The sequence below is a fragment of the Vombatus ursinus genome, unplaced genomic scaffold (assembly GCF_900497805.2).
Source record: "Vombatus ursinus unplaced genomic scaffold, bare-nosed wombat genome assembly UNPS02014821.1, whole genome shotgun sequence".
Lineage (NCBI taxonomy): Eukaryota > Metazoa > Chordata > Mammalia > Diprotodontia > Vombatidae > Vombatus > Vombatus ursinus.
The window spans coordinates 13,525,976-13,543,088 of record NW_020954599.1 but is presented as its reverse complement, the minus strand read 5'-3'; the positions used below and the strand labels follow the sequence as shown (position 1 = coordinate 13,543,088).

The following is a 17,113-nucleotide window of genomic DNA, read 5'->3' as shown; positions in this document are numbered from 1 at the left end:
ACAAAAAAACTGCACAGTGGCTCCCTCTTGTCTCTAGAATAAAATGGAACCTGTCGTCTTTGGCACACACATCCCATCATGCTCTGACTTGCCTAACTTTTCCAGGCTGTCTGCACGTTACTCCCTTTTCCACCCTCTACTTTCAGGCCAGACTAGCTCTCCTGCTGATTCCAGTGTGTGGCCATACGTCTCCTGTCTACCTTTACACAGGCTGGATCCGCTCCTTTCCTCCCCTCCCCGGTGCCTAGAAGGTGCTCTCATTTCCACTCTTTCTCTTCAAATCTCTCACTTCCTTCAAGGCTCACCTCCTGCGTGAGGCCTTTCCTGACTCTTATAAACTGGTTCTTTAGAACAGCTTCTGTGCTGGAAATGGCTTCCTCTGGCCCCATCATTAGATAATGGATGAGGGCTGTTTCAGGATCACCCTTAAAAGCAACCTGAATATTAACAGTAGTTGCAGATTTGCTGAAATGTGCATTGAGCTTTGTCATACTGCGGAGGTCTTGGGGAATTTTCCTGACTTCTAATTTGGTGTTTGTGTGTTGATTCTTTCTGGGTAATCCTTGTTTACTCAGATTGTTATCCCTGTGCTTTCCCAGGTCGTAGTGTCCTCCATTCTAGAAATTATTTTGTTTATCATTTTTATTATTTTATATTTGTACATCTGATTTCCCACTGACAGAATGTGAACTCCTTTAAGGCAGAATCTGCTTGCTTTATTTATTTTTGTATCCTCAGTTCACAGCACAGTGCCTGAAACATAGTAGGCACTTAGTAAATACTTGTTAGTTGATTTTTTCTTATTGCCGTTTAAAAACAACAATCTAAATGAAAAGGGAGGAAAAGATAATAACTATGGAAAAGGAATTTATATTGGCATTTTCATATCTTCATATATTTTATTTTTAGAATACAGTTTAGTATACTATGTGTAAAAGAAAGATTCTGAAAACTAATCAAGTTGTACATTACAAAACTTGCACATGAAAAGCAGCAGTTTTAAGGCAAAATGAAAATTTTTGTTTTTAATAGTCTGTGCAAAGTACGCAGCTGGTGGCTCAGTAGATAGAGTACTGGACCTGGAGTCAGGATGATCCTAGTTCTAATTCTACCTCAAACATTTACTATCTGGGTAACCCTGGGCAAGTCATTTAACCCTGTTTCCCTCAGTTTCCTTATCTGAAAAATGAGCTGGAGAAAGAAATGGCAAACCACTCCAGTATCTCTGTTGAGAAAACCCCAAATGGGCTCGCAAAGATTTGGACATGACTGAAAAATGACTGAACAACAATAACAGCTTAGCAGGATGCCTAGCATGTAGCAAGCACTTAATAAATGTTTAAGGAGTAACTAACTTACCATATGATCAAGGGTCTTCTCGCTAATGGGTCAAGTAGTAAAAGCTTTAAATTGAATTCATAGGGATGAAAGCTGAAGGGACATTAGTAACATTGAGCCCAAGCTTCTCATTCTGCAGATGAGGAAACAGAAACCTAGAGAAGTTAAATGCCTCATTTGATGTCATAGAAATCAGTCTGGTAAATCCCAGTAGAGCTGGGATTTGAACCTGGGTCCTTTGACTCCAAATCTAGCCTCTCTGTTACGTCACTTCCTTTGCCTAACAAAGAGTAAAACAAAGGATTTTAGCTTTTCTTCTTTACCTGCCCTGCATGCAGTACATGGAAACTTAGCGAATTTGTTTCTTATTGACACTTATTCTCTAAGCAGAAAATAGTTTGCTGGAGGCTTTGTTGAGGTTCTTATCCATTTAAAAAAATTCATGAATATCTTTTTTAAAAATATAACTTAAAACGCTCTCCTCCTCCATATCTCTTCTTCTTGCCCCTCCTAGAAAGCCATCCTATATGACAAACACATTTTTTAAGAAAAAAAGAAAGAAAAAATAATCAACAAAACCAATTAATACAGTAAGAAAATCTGGAAACATATGCAGTAATTCAACACTGATGAACCTTCTATCTCTGAAAAGCAGTGGAGGGCCTGACTTAAGGTTGGAAATTTGTATTTGAATTAATGGTTAAGATTGTGCGTGCTAATTGTTGGTAACAGAGCCATGAACTTTGATTGTTTATACATACACACACACACACACACATATGTATGTACACATATATGTGTATTATATATGTGTTTACAGAAAGGTAACTATTACAGAGAATCAAGTATCATTTTAAAAGAGAGGTCCAGTAACCTTTGTTTAAAGTAGTTGGGGCCTAATGTCATTAGCCTGACATCAGAGAACAAAGAACCACAGAGTGTTGTTTTATTTGTTTTTATATTTCAGACCCTCTTTGCTTTTAGACAAATAAGTAACAGACCCAAGGGTTATGCTCTGGCATGGGCATCACGGTTTGTTTGTTTGCTCTGCTGGTAGGGCAGCAACAAGCCGATGGACCACAAAAGGGAAGGGAGCAGTGGATGGCTTCTAGCTAAGATCTTTTTTTTCCCCCTCCTCTTTATCCTAAAAGTAATTGATTGTCTTTGCTGTGAATGGTATAGCACTGTTTTCAGACTGTTAAATCACTTTCTGACTTCATCACCCTTGATGGGCCATAGAATATTCTGCCTCTGGGAAATTAAGAGCTCTTTTTTCAGTGTCCGCATTAGGGAATGTGAGAAGTGGTCTATTTGAAGAGGGCTGGGTAATTGAATTGATCCAGTATGGTGGACCAGTATGCTGGAACAGGAGAAGGTTCACATGAGTCAAATAAAATCCAGTCAGTCAGTGGTTATTGGACATTAAACACCTTATGATTAATTAGCACAGTGCCTGGTACATATTAAAAGCTTAATTGGTGTGTATTGACTGACTGATTAAAAGGTTGCAAAATAATCATTAACATGGCTGCTATCATCAAGCTCATCTAATAGGGAAGTCTGGGAAGGATTCTTGAAAGAAATGAGTTGCAAGGAGTGTTTTAAATAACAGTACCTCGTATTTATAGAGTGTTGCAAGATTTATCAAGCATTTTGCTAGAAGCTACTCCATGAGTTAGGTAGGCAAGTGTTATTTATCTCCATTGTACAGATGAGAAAACTGAAACTTAGAGAGTTTAAGTGATTGGACCAAAGTCACATAGTTAAGTGTTGGAGCCAGATTTCAGATCCAAGTTTCTCTTGCATTCCAAAGCAGAATTCTTTCCAGTGCCCTGTGGTACTCCCTTCCATTCTGTTCTTTATAGCAAGGGTTCTTAACCTGGGATCTGTGAACTTGGGGTGTTTTTTGTTTTTAATCTCCTGATAACTGTATTTCAGTGTAATTTTTTCCCATTGTAACCCCTTGTATTTTATTTTAATGCACTTAAAAGCATGATTTTGAGAAGAAAAAGGTCCCTACACCAGGCTGTGGCCAAAGGGGCCCATGACACAAAACAAATTAAAAATCCCTGCTTTAGTGGAAGGAATAGCTCTAGATATTGGAGGAGTATTCCAAACAGTGGGAATATGTGAAGGCTCAACTTTGTGAGAGACATAGCTTTCACTATATATATATGATACTATATATTCTATATTATCTTATATGCATTACATAATACACATATATATGTTCTTATATATGTATACATATGCATATATGCTGGCTGGGGTGGAGGCGTGAAGCACAGAAACCTTAGAATCCATAAATTCATTTAAGTGTGTGCTATGTGGAAAGCGCTGGTATTAGTTCTGGATTCAAGATGATTAAGATGGAAGGAATGGAAAGAGAAAAATGAGCCTGGGAAATGTGGATGAAGAATGTGGAAAATTTAATGATGGCCTGGGTCAGGAATCGGCAACCCACGGTAGTGTGTCTCAGAATTGTACCATGGTTCATTGCCATTGTCACACTCCATTGCCCATGCTTAGGAGAGCATGTTTTCAGCAACTTCACTGAAAGAGTTGGTGACAAGTATTTGTCTACTTCTTTTTTTCCCCCCTCAAAGACAGCATCACATATCTCTCTCTCTCTCTCTCTCTCTCTCTCTCTCTCCCCCCTCCCTCCCTCTCCCCCTCTCCCCCTCTCTCTCCCTCTCTCTCCCCCTCTCTCCCCCTCTCTCCCCCCTCCCTCCCTCCTCCCTCCCCAGAAGATGGATCATAAACATGGCACCATAACCTTTCATAGCTTTCAGATTCCTGGATTAGATGCTACAGTAGATATGGTCTAAGGAAAATGCAATGGAGGTAAATCTGGGAGAGTAGGAGATGGTTGATATTGGAGACAATGAGAAAGGAATTGGAAAAGAGTTGAGCATTAAGGAGCATAGTTTTAAATTGGTTTCTTTTTAGGTTTTGGGTCAAATAAGTTGACATGTTTTATAGGTAGCAGTAAACACAAAACTTGGAGAGATGAGAGATCAAGACATGAATTGTAGATGTGGAAATCACCTATGTGACTTCTGTGACAGGGTAGTGTACTCATGGCCTTCTTTTTTCCTCCCTGACTGTTCCTTTTTCTCTTCCTGGCTCTCCAGCTGGCTTATAAACTTGAGTGGGCCCCAGAGCTCTGTCTTTTGACTATCTTCTCTGCACAAGCGTCTACTCCAAAGGCCTCAGTTATCGTCTTTGTAGAAATGACTTTCGCTTTTGTGTCTTTACCTGTAACCTCTAACCTGTTATCTACATTTTTCTGTTAGATAACTCCCACTGGATGTTTGCTAGCCCTTAAAACTCACCATCTCTCCTCCCCCAGATTGAATTCATTAACTCTTCCACATTATGTCTCTCTGAATTTTCTATACTTTTTTTTTTTTTTTTGATAGTACCAAGTCACCCATACTTAAACCCAAGGTTTCAAATTACCTTTAATGCTTCCTTTGTTTGATGTATTCTGTTGCACAGTCTTTTGAGTTTACCTCTTTGGTAACTCTCCTAGCCCTCAGAATCTCACAATTAGAAAGGAGTGAGGGGCTGTCTCAGCTAATTTGTTCATGCAGTGGAATTCTTTCTATAACATTCCCCAAAAGTGGTCATCCTTTGTTTAAAGATCTCTGTTACGGTGATATTTGGGCAATGGCTAACAAACTATGATATATGAAGGCAGTGGTGAGCTCCTAGAGAGGAAAGGCTGTTTTTTTACCTTTCTTTAGATCCCCAGTGTTAACCACAATGTCTGGCATATAGTAAGTACTATATAAATGTTAGCTGTTATTATGATTATGATTATCATTATTATTGAGTAAAACCAATTTATTCCTCTTCCACATGAGAGCTCATCAGTACTTGAAGAAATCATGTTCCTTGCCTTATCTTTTCCAGGCTAAAAATTCTCCATTTCTGTTAACCAATTTTTCTATGGCATCAACTCCAGTCTTTCCTTCAGCCTGATTCTGTTGTGAATATGCTGTAGCTTCCCAGTTTCTTTCCTAAAACATGGCATTCAGAACTGAGCTCCATACTCTGGTCTAACTAGAGTAGAGTGCCATAGTATCTTCATCATTGGGCCCTATATTTCTTTTAATAATAATAATAATAATTTAATAATAATGAGGTTGCATTAGCTTTTTGGGTTGCCAATGCCACTATTCACTTGTCTTGAGCTTGAAGTTCACTAAAATTCCTAGATCTTTTTTCATAAGAATTGCTGTCTAACCATACCTTCCCCATCTCATAATTATGAAATTGATGTTTTTTGAAACCACGTATAAGATTACAGTTTTCTTTGTTAAATTTCATCTTCATTTCCACCTCTCAGGATTTTTAGATCTTAAATCTTTCATTCAGTATGTTAACTGTCCCTCCAGTGCTGTCTACATATTTGATAAGCAGACCATTGAGAAAAATGTTGATTTGCATGTGACCATGGGTAGAGTCCAGTGAACTTTGACAATGAGCCACTAATTACTACTCTTTGTGCCCAGTTATTCATTTGATATGTTAATATTGTCTGGCATGACTCCTCTTCATCAAGCCCTGTTGGCTGTAGTAATCACTATTTGCCTTTCCAGACATTCACAAGCCATCCCTTTAATTATACATTCTAAAATTTTACCGGGAATTGAAGTGAAGCTCACTAGCTTACAGTTTGTAGATTCCATTGTCTTTTCTCCCTCCCCTCTTTTTTTGGGGGGGTGGGGAAAGGTAAAACCTTTTATTCAAGGTGCTTAAAATTCTGTGTTTCCTGGTTCTGACACAGGCTGTCTGTCCCTGATGATGTTAAAGTGGTTCTTTGTCTGTTTTCTGTGGCACCTTGCCTGTTAATTCTAATCTTTCAGCGGTCATGGACAGTGGTTTAGTGATCACACCCACCACATATATCAGTACACTAAGTTGTGGTTCAGCTAGTTGTTTCTCTTGGTTTATCTTCAGTTTCAAAACCCTGTTCTCGCCACCCAGGATCCATTCCACTGAAAATGCTCATGCCACATGCCAAGATCAATAGTTCTAATCCCACTTCTGCCACTGACTGGGCTGTGTATGGCTTCAAGCACTTTCCTCACAGCAGCCTGGGAGTGGAGGTGGGGCGAGTGGCACAATCATTTCTGTAGTTTTACAGGGCAGAACAAGCTGTAGCTCACAGAGATGGAGCAACTTTGCCCACTGACACATAACAAATGTGACTAGGGATAGCTAGCTGATGTAGAGGGTAGAGTGCTGGACCAGGAGTCAGGAGGACCTGAGTTCAGTCCAGCCTCAGTTACTAACTGTATGACCCTGGGCAAGTCACTTTACTGCTGCTGCCTCAGTCTCCTCCTCTGTTAAAAGGAGATAATAATAGCATCTACCTCCTAGGGCTGTTTTGAGGATCAAATCAAATAATATTATAACATTTATAAAGCTCTTTGCAAACCTTAAAGCGCTATATAAATACTACCTTAAAAAAAGCATTTATTGGACCCATGAAACCAGCACATTAGTATTTCATTACATTCGTGTACCACAATTTGTTTAGACATGATTCTTTCCTTCCCCCTTTTTCTGAGTGAAAACGTGACTAGAGGTGCAAACTATGACGACAAATCTCCTGTCATGTTTTTTATTGCTTTGCATCATTTAGGGTAGTAGCTTTGGAGTGTAAGCTCATAGACTGTGTCTGCTGAGTTCATGGAGCTCCTCTCCCTCTGTGCTCAGCTCCATGGGTACCAGAATGGAAGAAGTCTTCTAAGCGCTTTATAGGGAAGTCTGTACTCCAGAGACAAGGCCATTGTTTTCATCCCTCTGCTAAAGGCTGAGGGGGTGGGTGGGGAAGACGAGAAAGCTAATGAGCTAGTTGAAATGCCCCAGGGATTCGTGAGTTCAGATGGTAGTCTAGCAAGCAAATATTTCTATTTGAAAGACTTTTGGCAGTAAAGTCTTATATATACTACTAATATGAACTTTTCGTGGATAATCTATCTTAACTGTTTGCATTAACTATCTGATATGGAACTAGATTAGTCTTTTTTGGGAAGGAAGCCTAGGTAGATAAACCTGTGGAATCATTTATATATGCATATATTCTGGTTTCTTTATATGTTTCCTGTTGGAAATGTGTGCCTGTAAATAATGTTACTAAATGGCTATATTTTAAAATCATCTTTGACCTGCTTGTAATCCAGGGATTTACTCATTGCTCTCTTGAGACGTTACCAAAATAAATGCCCCATTCAAGGGGTAGGAGTCTGTTGTTTATTAACTGGGAAGGAGAAGGACCATTTATCAGAACTGCAGAGCAAAAATACCTTGTACCCTGGCGAGTCAAGCCAGAGGTTAATGCTCTAGTGAGCTTCGGGTAGCCAGTGAAAGGGTCTGGCGAAGTTTAAAGGTAAGAGTGGAGCAGATATGGAGCCTGGTAAATTTGGGAGGGTAAAAGTAAAAGACAGGAGAGGCATCCTCAGATTCAGGAAGGCGGACTCAGGTCCCACCCCTGACATACACGAGTCAAATAAGATAATATATGCATACCACTTCCTAGACCTTAAAGCTCTCCATAAATGTTAGTTATTGTTATTATTGTTGTTTTACTGGCTGTGTGACCCTGGGTAAGTTGCTTAACAATGAGAATTGATCTAGATTCTAATCTAAGACTCCTGAGTTAAAGGGAGTTTTCCTAGTGAAGACAAAGGTCCAGGTCCCCTGCCAAAAATCAGAAACTCTGCTATTCCAGTTGGGGATACCAATACAGTGCAGTGATGTCTAATTTAATATACAGAGTCATAGCACTTGAAGTCCCTACCATATGCTCCATGACAGGTTTCATTCTGTTCATGTGGATGTCAGTTTGTACTTTTCCCCAGTCTAATCACAGTGGTGAGTAAGGCTACCCAGCTTCTTTGTTTATTTCTCAGTTAAAATTCTGTGATTTGCAATCTTGGTCATAGGCTAGAAGGCAGCTTGCCACAGAAAGACAACATAGCTTCCATTCAGGGTTTCTTTTTGGTTTTGTTAGGTCAAAAACATTGAATATTTGCTTGGACTAACATCTTTTTGTGCTACTGGTATAAATAAAAAGTCCCTGAGCTCCTATTTGATGCGAATTTTAAATAACAACATGTCTTTCAAATAAAGGCTACTTTTGTTTGTAATTTGACAGATAACTCAGCGTAACATAGATATGACAACCTAGTAATGCTTGGGGAAACGTCTAGAGGGAGCTGTTGTTGTGGGCAGGCAGCTAGCTGGTGCAGTGGCTAGAACTTTGGACTAGGAGGCAGTTCTGAGTTTAAAAATTCAGCCTAGGACACTTACTGGCCAGAGACTCTGGTATCAAGGAGTTTCTAGTCTAAACCCTAAACCCGGGGGGTGGGGGGGCAGGGTAGAGGGGCGCGGAGTGATGGGGGTGCACGTATAGGAATTAAATCAAGGCTGCCTGGGAGAAGCTTGCATTTAGGGCTTGAAGTGACGTTTGAGAACATCATCAAGCTTCCTCATTTTCCAGATGAGAAATCAAAGGCCAATTGAGGAACTTAGGAGAAATTAAGGAAGTTGTCTAAGGTCCCACAGGTAGTAGGAGGCAGAGCTAAGGCAGGAACCCAGGTCCTCTGATTCCAAACCCAGTGTTCTTACTGGACCAGACCACCCATTTTGAGAAAAACAAATGACAACTTACATCAGAGCTGTACAACCATGCTCAGAACCAGGAGACATAGAATTAACCACCTTGAATTGGTAGAGATCTGCATTTCGAGCACCAGGCTAGGGTAGGGTCATTACCAGGAGACACATTTAGTGAAAGTAGACTCAAAACTTTGAAGCTGGTATTACGATTGAGTATAAGACAAGACAAGCAAGCAGAATAAATGGAGATAAACATATGCAGTTCATTTGTTGAACCAACAATTCAAGTTCTCTGGTTCCTTTAAGGTCAGTGCCATGGTTTCCTTGGGTGGATTCGTCCTGGAGAGTAGGTATTAGCGTGGGCTAAGGTTTTAGACTGAGTTAGAGTGTCGTGGCCAAAGATGAAAACTAAGCGTAAAGTTAGAAGGAAGTTTAATTAAATCTTGATAATTACTCAAGTGGCCCCTTTGACTGTGGAATATATCCATATATTATAAATGCCTGACCATTGACAATGTTTACATAATGAAAATAGATCTAATATTAATACAGTACATTATTACATAATATTTATTATTCATAAAAATTACTATGTGACTTTTTGATCTAAGACAAAGTCAGTTCCCCTCTTTTCTCCCTGGTTTGTGTTTATTTGGCTAATCCTTAGTACATCCACTAAACCAAATCTATGTAGAGTTAGGATGTATTGTTTTTCCTTCAGGTTGTAATCCACAACTGAGGTGTATCTATATTAATGCTGGAAATTATCTTCTCAGATGCTGTCTTTGCATTTCAATTACGCAACCCAGTGCACAACGGCCATGCTCTGCTAATGCAGGATACTCGTAAGCAGCTTTTGGAAAGGGGGTACCGGCGCCCCGTTCTCCTCCTGCATCCTCTTGGTGGCTGGACTAAAGATGATGATGTTCCTTTGATGTGGCGGATGAAGCAGCACGCTGCAGTGTTGGAAGAGGGAATCCTGAATCCTGAAAACACAGTGGTGGCCATCTTTCCATCACCCATGATGTATGCTGGACCAACTGAGGTAGACTTGTTTTCAAGAATTGGGAATAAGCAACCTGGAATTTAGTCCTAGTAACATCTCAGTTTCACCTGTGATCACACCTTCTGTTTATTCTCTAGATCTGTATCTAGTAGTCTCAGGACTACTAAAGGGGACAAGGTACATGAGCAGTAGTGCTCCCATAATGAGAGTTTCTTCTTTCCTTCTTTCCTATTCCCAGGGTTCCTTGTGTCTGTTATTCCTTTGAAAAATCAGCTCCTTCAGAAGAGGAGTGGAGGAGACTGGCCTCTTGGCTCCTGGGCTGTCAACAGCCCTTGTAGGGAGAATGAGAGCCTTTGCCTCGACAAGCAAAAATAAGGAAGTTGGAGACAGGTTTTGGAGATTTAAAAAAAGGAAAAAGGCATTTATAGTGGCTCTAGTCCACTATACAGACATATTATTTTCTACTTTGGAGTTCATTGATTTTTTTTTTTAATAGGCCCAACTCTTGACCTATCAATGGGCTCTTTGGGTAAGAAGTATACAGGATCCACTGTATGGATTGAGCAGGAGGTTCTTGTTACCCTGTGGACCCTCTTTTGGGCCTTCTTCTGCCTTGTAGGTCTTTTGAAAAACAATCTCCTTATGAACTTTTACCTTGGTGGTGGTGGTGGTGGTGGGGGTGGTTACCAAGTTCCTGTTTAGTAAATTAATTGTTTATCTTCAGCTAGCTGCCAGTGATTCATTGTACCTGAGTTGGAACCCCTCGCAAGAAAGTTGCATTTCTTGCTTTTTTTCCAAGCGGTTTTCAGGCCTGTACTTTCTTTGCACAGGATTTTCTATAGCAGACTACATCTTCACAGTCACATTTGACTGATAGATGCAGAAAATATAAGGCCTTTGGTATTTATTATAATCAGTGGTCAGTACAGTGAAATGCAGATCTAGAGGCTTTCCTCCATCCAGGAATCCCTCATGTATCTGTTAAGTCTATGTAAGTTTCCTCTATAATTTGGAGGATAGGCTGGTTAACATCAAATGAAGCATGAAATTGGGGGATGGAGGCTTGCCACAAGTGGTTGCCAGTGTTTGGAAGAAGTCTTGCATTAGATCAGACTGCCAATCCACATAGGAAAATCTAAGTGAATGAAAAATGCCTGTTGTCCATATTCTGATGTAGTGAGGTCAGACCATTACGAATATGTACATCATTACACATATGTAGGACAAACAGGGCAGATACACAATGAACTGGTACCGAGTGGACTAAGTAGCATCTGAGAAATTGCTTCCTGTTTTTAATCAGTTCAAAGCTGCTTTCTAGCTGTGTGCTTGTGAACCTTGAAACGGCATAGTTCTCTAAAGCAGTAATGTCAAACTGAAATAGAAACGAGGGTCACTAAACCATACGTAGGGATCCCTGTGGGCTGTGTATTGACATGGTTTTAAAATGTAGTGTTATCTGTATTTATTTATTTTATATTTGTATCTTTATTTATTTTGTTAAATCTTTCCCAGTTAACATTTGGGCAGTGCCCAGGAATGTTGCTGGCCACACGCTTGACATCTCTGCTCTAAAGAATCAAATCTGGGAATGACCCAAAGGGAAATGCATGGTGGGTGAAAGTAATTTGCATCGTATTTCCCATGGTGACCTATTTGCCTATACCCCAGAAGTGGCATAAACAAAACCCTGAAGAAATATATTAATAGAAAAGAGGCTATGCCAATTGTGGAGCAGAGCTAAGGAGAGCAGATAGGCAGTTTGAGTGATGCCCTGGTTCCTGCCACATGAAAAGACCTAGAGGAGATGTGAGGATCTGTGGCATAGGGCATGGTTGAGAATCTGTTGGGATGACAAGGTGTGGATGGATTGTGTTCTGCATTGATGAATGGAGTATCCAGATTGTTGAGACTGGTGATTAGTTGAAGTAGAAAAATAATTAAAGTATTTGCTTTTCATCATTACTCTTTAACTATTTAACACTACTCAGTGAGGCCCCAAGGCCTTTGAAGGATATATGTCTGTATATGTCTATATCTGTCGATAAATAGATATAGATATAAATATATACACATGTGTGTATAAATATATGTGTGTATAGGTGTATGTGTATGTATATATGTATAGGTGTATATTATATATATATGTGTGTGCATACACATAAAGGTTGGAGATAAGGGAATCTACTTTATAGAGTCCTCTATAAAGAATAGAGGGGGAGGAGGAGGAGTTTCGAGAATGACCAAAGGGAAAAGGATGAGAATAGTAGTCTGTCCTATTTTCTCATTTCTCTTTCCTTTGCCTTCTTTATTCTGCTTCTATCTTTGTAACACCAAACAAAAAAAAAGTTAGAAATCTCCTTCACTTATTTCTTACTTGTTGAGGCTTTTCTCAAGTAGGTGTTGAAGAGATTAAAACAATTGACTCTTAAGGTTTCTAACCTTCCTGAGATGTAATTGCATCTTCAAAAAGGTTTTTGTTAATCACCCACATCAAGATTGGTGCAGATTTGGGGATCTTCCCCAAAATAGTTATTTCTGGATTCATCCTTGGAGTTTTAAGCCTTTCTGTAAATGTCTTTGAGTAAGGGTACTAATTCTGTCCCAAGGAGTAAGCTAGCCTTGGGAAGTGAGAGGCCAGAGTAGATGTCCCAGGCCATCCTTGCTTTGTCTCTTTGTCTTCCTGGAGCTGTCTCAGGGATCCCACAAACTTTCCCTTAGGAGTAGCCCACCTGTAAATTTTTTCCCCCTTGATTTCTTCCCCTTTATAAGAAAGGGGATTGAGAAGTAGCATAAAACCAAAGGGATGCACAAGGCACCTAGATATGAAGGGGTAGCTTCATAGGATCGTAGACTTGGAGCTGGGAGGGCTCCTAGAGTCCATTCTTTTTCTTATTCAGAGGGAGAAGCTGAGAGCTTGTGAGATTCCTAAGTGACTTTCCTAAGTCCACAGCACACTAAATGGCAAAGATGAGTCCAGTTCCTAGCACTTCAACACCAGGGCTCTTTCCACTTTCCCACCCTGTTGGCTCCCTTTTTCCCACTAGCATACCTATTGGAGAGCAGGAGAGAGGAGGCACATTTTCTTTTAAAGGATGCCAACTCTAGATCCGTTTTCAAAAGCTTCTCCTAACTTTTGAACTTACGGGTTTAGATTTATGTAGAAAACCAAACAAAAAACCTGTTAAATCGAATTCTAGTACAATAATCTTTTTTTTTTATTTTTGGAAAAAACATAAAAGTATTTAAGAAAAATGTATTGATGCCAGACTACTTAATGGTAGCAATTGTGTATGTTTTTTAGTGGAAAAATGGGGCTGGTGACTATATGAATTCTGTTCTTGCTTTGAAGTTTGGCACCAGTTTTCTAGTCACCTGTTTATATTCAAGTATAGTTTGAGAAGCATGTACCTCTAAGTGGAATGACTTGTAAAGGATAGCCATTGCTTTTCTCTGAGGGTGTCTCCTTTATGTGTGTGTTTCAAGTCCATCTTATCCACAGCCTGAAGTTGAAGGGTTTGTTTTGTAAAATAAAATTTTTTTTATGTATCATATTTATGTAGCTTTTCCAGTGACATCAGGGAAAAGGCTGCTGATAATTTTTTTTTTGCCAGCTAATAAAAAACCCCCAACAAGGATTCTTCCTTTAATCATTTTCTGTAGGTCATTTAGAAGACATTGGTACCAGATTTATTTCTGTAGCACAAATGATTTACACAATAGCAAACAGCTGTTAAGCCTGTTTAGTTATCAACAGGATGTCCATGGTTTTCTAGTCTGTAAAGATTTAATGGGCATGTTTCTTAAATTCTTGTTTAGGTCTCTCTCCTCCTGCCCGGCCTTTTTGTACTTTTCTGACAGGAAAGAGGTGACTGTACATGCATTTTTGTGCATGGATTTTTTTTTTTTTAATGGAGCATTACCAACTATGCCAGAAATTCCATCCGTTACCTCTGCCAGTAGCTCTAGGAAAACCAGCTCATTTCTCAATAAGATACATAGTGCTTGGGTACATACTTGGGAATGTGAATACATGTAGGTTGTTTGAAATGGTCCATTATATTCCCTAGTTAACCAGTTTCAAATTAGGCTTGATATCATAAAGAGAGGCAGCATGATTCTTCAAGAATCGAGAGGGCCCAGATACAAGTCCTGGCCCTGAAATGTATTAACGTGGAACCCTGAGCAAGTTTCTTAATGTGCCCCCCTGGCAACAGCCCTCTGAAACAAAATGTCTAAGAGTTGTTGCTATTGGTAGAAGTAACTTCATCACTGGTGGGGCCTTGTACACCAATGAAGTTACATGTTTGAACCAAAAAAAAAAAATCATAGTGCCTAAACAAAATGATCCTTTAATGATAATTCAATTAAAATTAGAATTTTAGCAAGCGTAATTGTTGGAGATCGGGTTGAGGTGGGGATGTTTGTTCTTCAGGGTAAAAACTACCAGTGTTTCTGAAAGCTCAATAACCCGAACAGATTATTGGTTGTTGTCTTTGAGCTGAGACCAATGCTTTTGGAGCATTTGTGTATAAATGTGCTAGTTTAACAGGTATATGGGATGTAAGCACCATCCGTTACTGTATTTGACAAATGGAATTAACTACCTAATTGGTGGATATCCTATTAGAAAAATCAAGTATGGAAAAAAAAATTGCTAGCATTTATATAAAGCTTTTAAGGTTTGCAAAGTGCTTAACAAATGTTAAGTCACTGGATCCTCACAATAACTCTGGGAGGTAGGTGCTATTATCTTCATTTGGCAGATGAGGAAACTGAGGCAGACAGAGGTTAAGTGACTTGTCTAGGGTCGTATAGCTAGTAAATGTCTAAGATGAGGCCAGATTTTAACTCAGATCTTCCAGATTCCAGCCTGTGCCACCTAGTTGCCTTAAAATGCTTGTACCATGCATATTTTAAATTTAGAAGAGTACAAAAAATGAGATGGGGAAATTCATAGGATCGAACATTTAGAGGTGTAAGCGACTTTGGAGGTGATGTGATGCACCTACCTCATTATACTGCAAAGGAAGATGAAGCCCAGAAAGCTTAAGTGATTTGGCCAGTGTTGTACAAAGTGGTATGTGGCAGAACCATGATGTTCACTTGTTGACCTCTGATCCTAAATCCAGTCCTCTTTCCATTCATTCCTAAAAGATCAACATATGATGTATGTGCATGCTGATGGTGTAGTTCAGTTAGAACCTATGTCATGCACTTCTGCAGGGACCTGTATTAGTCTCTACTACTTAGAGTGATGGCTCCAGAGAAATCGTTTTAATATCCGCAGAGGTCTGATCTGAACTGAATTCTTAGGGTCCCAGACACTTGAATCTTCAGACTTGTCATGGATTCTCTTTGGAGAGCTGGATAAATATAGTTTTGATTTCCTTTACTTTAGGGCTTTTCTTAGGTAGCTCAAAACTGCAAACATTCAGAATCTCATTGAGTTTGTAGTAAGGGAACAAACCAAAATGTCCCCAAGACCAACTTCGATTGGTTGTTAGCACTAAAATCAGTAGCCTAGATTCAGAAACATCAAGATATTTTTGAACATCTTTAAGAAGTTGGTAAGGTAATAAGCTAAGTATGTTTACCATTTTAACAGATTCTTTTAAAAATATCCTTTATTTGTGGCTGTTGAAGCTAAGGGATTAACTGGAAATGCTCCAGGACAGATTGTAAAGAGCTGAGGACAGGCTCTTGAGGAACACATACTAAGGAGTGAGGAAATGGGGAGAAAGCTGTTGGAGAACAACAGAGAGTTTAAAGAGGGGCATCTTTAAAACCAAGGAGGAAGAAAGTATCTATCTGGTCATAGGATTTCTTAACCTGGCGACCATGAACTCGTTTTTTAAAATATTCTGATAAATGAATTTCATTATAAATGATTGCTTTGAACATTAGTCTGAATAGGCTCCACCAGGAGGCCATAACACAAGATAGATGAACTTCCCATCTAGTAGGTGGAATTTAATCAGTAATCTCAAAAGAGACTAAAGAGGATGAAGTCTGAACAAAAAGTTATTGGATTGGTACTTAGGAGGTTCTTGGTGCCCCTTGGGAGAATATTTTTACTAGAATAGCTGAGAAAACATAGTGGACCTCAGATATAGTTGTTCTTGTTTTTTTTTTTCCTATGAAATTTAGCAGTGAAGGGAAGGAAACTCGTTAATTAATGGGATAGAAGGGTAGAGGAAAAGTTGTTTGTTTTTAGGAAACCAGAGTGTGTAGGTAGTTGGAGAGTACAGAGAATTCTTTGCTCTCTATAAACCTTTTCTCTTTTTCTATTAAGACTGAGCTTTCCCTGTTTTGTCCAGGCTAGAGATGCAGGCTGATTTTATATATCAGGCATGGGAACTTTAACCTGCTCCATTTTCCAGACCTGGCTAATTTCTCTCTCTTTAAGTAGCCTGATAGCCTTTGCTCCAGGTAGCTCACCATATTGATAATTGGTTTTAATGAGGGCATTTGGTCAGCTTAGCTTGGTTGCATCTCAGAACTCCTGAACTCAAATGATCTACCAGCTTCATCTTTCTGAGTGGCAGGGACCATAGGAATGCTCCACTGTGCCTGGTTGTCTACATACTCTTAAGTGATCTCCCCAGTTTCCATTGGTTCAATGATCATCTTTATGCAAGATGATTCCCAAATCTGCATGTATGGTACATGATACAAGGTATGTCTAATACCTCTCAGATGGTCTCAGGGAACAATATTGTAAACCTCTTATCCCTCACCCTACACTGGTTTTTTCCTGATCAGTTTTCTTTAACAAGGTTCAAATGTGGACTGCCACAGTTTCTGTGTTCTGGATGGTGAGAAGAAATTAGTAACATTACACAACCGGGCCTAATCAATTCCTACCCTGGAGTACACTGGGATAATCTCTTTCCCCATAGGCTATCTGCCTCAAACCCTGAACTTAGAGGCTTAAACAAACATTGTTGTTATTGGCCATATGACTTAGTAACAGAATCACATAATTAAGAAACATAGATAAATATTTAGACAATGTATTATTGGCTGTGACAGGGCTGGAATCATCTCTCTGCTCTGGGAAAGGAGAGGAAAGAAGAAGCTGCTTAACTGGAAATCCTCTCAGCAATTCATGTCAAGTATCACTTGCTCTTC

At 39.4% G+C, this 17,113-nt stretch overlaps 1 protein-coding gene across 1 annotated transcript in view; it reads left to right on the top strand.

Moving 5' to 3' along the window:
* The window catches only part of PAPSS1 (3'-phosphoadenosine 5'-phosphosulfate synthase 1), a 122,118-nt gene that overhangs the window by 72,668 nt on the left and 32,337 nt on the right, over positions 1 to 17,113 (top strand). Inside the window, exon 10 of the mRNA XM_027837612.1 lies at positions 9,750 to 10,018. Within this exon, the coding sequence (XP_027693413.1) occupies positions 9,750 to 10,018 (269 nt within the window). The remainder of the gene's footprint in view (positions 1 to 9,749; positions 10,019 to 17,113) is intronic.